This window comes from Bison bison, unplaced genomic scaffold (assembly GCF_000754665.1).
Source record: "Bison bison bison isolate TAMUID 2011002044 unplaced genomic scaffold, Bison_UMD1.0 scf7180017864383, whole genome shotgun sequence".
Taxonomy (NCBI): Eukaryota; Metazoa; Chordata; class Mammalia; order Artiodactyla; family Bovidae; genus Bison; species Bison bison.
In genome coordinates this window covers 1087229-1090443 of record NW_011494955.1, presented here as the reverse complement: position 1 = coordinate 1090443, position 3215 = coordinate 1087229, and the positions used below count along the sequence as shown (strand labels likewise).

The following is a 3215-nucleotide window of genomic DNA, read 5'->3' as shown; positions in this document are numbered from 1 at the left end:
ATCCCAGGGCTGATCTCCTTCAGAATGGACTGGTTGGATCTCTTTGAAGTCCAAGGGACTCTCAAGAGTCTTCTCCAACACCACAGTTCAAAAGCATCAATTCTTCGGTGCTCAGCTTTCTTCACAGTCCAACTCTCACGTCCATACATGACCACTGGAAAAACCATAGCCTTGACTAGACGGACCTTTGTTGGCAAAGTAATGTCTCTGCTTTTCAATATGCTATCTAGGTTGCTCATAACTTTTCTTCCAAGGAGTAAGCGTCTTTTAACTTCATGGATGAAGTCACCATTACTTGGTGCTAAACAATGTTAGCTGTTTGGAGTAAAGGATTTCCCATATTTCCTGCATTCATGGAGCCACTCCACAGTGTGAAATTTTCGGTGGAGATTGAGGCTGGAACGTTGACTAAAGGATTTGCCACATTTACTGCATTCGTAAGGCCTTTCTCCAGTGTGAACTACCTGGTGTTGAATGAGAACAGACTTTTGCCTAAAGGATTTCCCACACTGCCCACATTCATAAGGCCTGGCTCCAGTGTGAATACTGCAGTGCTGAATAAGGCTTGTGCTTCGACTAAAGGATTTCCCACATTCACCACATTTATAAGGCCTTTCTCCAGTGTGAATTCTCTGGTGTTTAGTGAAGATGGCTCTTCTGCTAAAGGACTTCCCACACTGGCCACACTCAAAAGGCCTTGTTCTACTGTGAATACGCTGGTGTTCAACGAGGCTGTAACTCTGTCTGAAAGATTTTTCACATTCAGCACACTCATAAGGCTTTTCTCCAGTGTGACTTCTGTTGTGTCGCTCAAGTTTGGATTTGGATCCAAAAGCTTTCCCACATTCCCCACACTCATAAGGCCTTTCAGTAGTGTGAACTCGCTGGTGTCGAATGAGAGTGGCTCTTTGGCTAAAGGATTTCCCACACTGGACACAAACATAAGGCCTTGCTGTGGTGTGAATTCTCCGATGTTGAACCAAGGTGAAGCTTTGTCTAAAGAATTTCCCACATTCGCTGCATTCATAAGGCTTTTCTCCAGTGTGGGTTCTCCGGTGCCGAACAAGATTGGATTTGCACCCAAAGGTTTTCCCACATTCCTCACACTCAAAAGGCCTCTCTCCACTGTGAATTCTGCAGTGTTCAATAAGATTGGAGCACTGACTAAAGGACTTTCCACACTCACCACATTTATAAGGCCTTTCTCCAGTGTGAACTCTCTGGTGTATAATAAGAGTGGCTCGTTGCCTAAAAGATTTTCCACATTCACTGCACTCATAAGACCTTTCTCCAGTGCGGACTCTCTGGAGCTGAACAAGTGAGTACTTACAGTGCATGGCTTTCCCATATTTGCTAAACTCATAAACTCTTTTTCTAGCAGAGACTCTTAGGTGGTAAACAAGATTGTGTTTGTGGCTGGTAGCTTTCCCACATTCACGCAATTTGTAATGACTTTTTCTACCATTAAAAGTCTCCCCAAACTTGGTGATTTTGTTGGGTTTCTCACCATTGGAAGTGATCTGGTGCTGGAGGAGACCCACTGTACCTGGTAAGTCCATTCCAACCTTCCTACAGGTGAAGGGATTCCCTGACACCTGGACTATGCAGCTTTTTACAAATGCTGCCTTATCCACGTCACTTTTCTCTGTAGTGAAATGCTTCTGAAGCTGTTGTAGGTTTGCAGATGCCCCAGTAAAGTATGGTTTCTGCCCTGGTAGATCAGCAGGGTACAAAATGTCTTTCAGGATTGGGACACATTTCTCACAGGGGTGAGCATTCTCGGTGAATGGACCTACCTTTGGAGTCCTGACCTGTGACAAAGCTTCTAGAGAAACGTTTTGCTCAGAAGGTGTCTCTTTAGTCTGTGTTTCATGCAAACAAACTGAAAGAAGAGAAATATTTGTGAATTATGCTGATTATGGTAGGAGAGTATTCATCATGTTTTGTTTTTCTTTTAACTTTCTGTATAATACAACATTTAGATATCTTAAGAAACCTTCATGGCCAGAGAAACACTGGACTTAAACACTATAAATCAAATAGACCTAACAGACATATACAGAACATTTCATCAACCAGCAGCAAAATACACACTACTCAAGAATGCAGGGATAATCCCCCAGATTAGATCATAGAGCAGGCTATAAAACAAGTCTTCACCAATTTAAGGAAATTGAAATCATATCAAATCTCTTTTCTGACCAAAATATGATAAAAAAACTTATGGGACCCAGCAAAAGTAGTTCTAAAAGGGAAGGTTTTAGCAGATACATACACTAAGAAAAATCTTAAAATAACCCTACCTTCACACTTCAAAGATTAAAAAAGAAGAACAAACTGAACTCAGTGTTAGCAGAAGGAGGGAAATAATAAAGATTAAAGTGGAAATAAAATAGAGACTAGAAAGACAATAGAAAAGATGAAAACTAAGAATTTTTTGAAAAGATAAAATTGACAAACCTTCTAGAGTAATAAAAAAAGAGGACTCAAAATTATAAACGAAAGTGGAAACATTACATTTAATACCAACGCTCAAAACAAAACAAAACAAAACACAAACACTGAAGAGGAGGGAACACATTTTATAAAGCCAGTATCACCCTTATACCAAAGCCAAAGAAGAACACTACAACACAAGAAAATCACAGGCTAGGGACCTCTCTGGTGGTCTGGTGGTTACGAATCTGTCTTGCAATGCAGGGGACGTGGGGTCAATCCCTGGTCTTGGAACTAAGATCCCACATGCCACTGGGCAACTAAGCCTGTGCATGACAATCACTGAGCCTGTGTGCCACAAATAGAGAGCCCATGTACACAACACCTGAAGCATGCATGCCCTAGAGCCTGTGCTCCATAACAAGAGAAGCCACCACAAGGAAATGCCCATCCACTACAAGTAGAGAGCAGCTCCAACTTGCAGGGACTAGAGGTGCAACAAGAAAGCAAGAAGGAAAGAAAAGGTGACTCATGTTGGATTACTAGAACTCGTGGCCACAAGACTGGAAAAGGTCAGTTTTCATCCCAATCCCAAAGAAAGGCAACGCCAAAGAATGCTCAAAGTACTGCACAATTGCACTTATCACACACACTAGTAAAGTAACACTCAAAATTCTCCAAGCCAGGCTTCAGCAATACATGAACCGTGAACTTCCAGATGTTCAAGTTGGTTTTAGAAAAGGCAGAGAAACCAGAGATCAAATTGCCAACATCTGCTG

At 41.9% G+C, this 3215-nt stretch overlaps 1 protein-coding gene across 2 annotated transcripts in view; it reads right to left on the bottom strand.

The window, feature by feature from the left end:
• Positions 1-213: 213 nt before the first annotated feature.
• ZNF416 (zinc finger protein 416) overlaps positions 214-3215 on the bottom strand; it is a 5890-nt gene continuing 2888 nt past the window's right edge. For both annotated transcript variants that reach the window (XM_010857671.1, XM_010857672.1), the window contains one exon: positions 214-1882. In XM_010857671.1, coding sequence (XP_010855973.1) covers positions 312-1882 — 1571 coding nt within the window. In that variant the 3' untranslated portion in view covers positions 214-311. The remainder of the gene's footprint in view (positions 1883-3215) is intronic.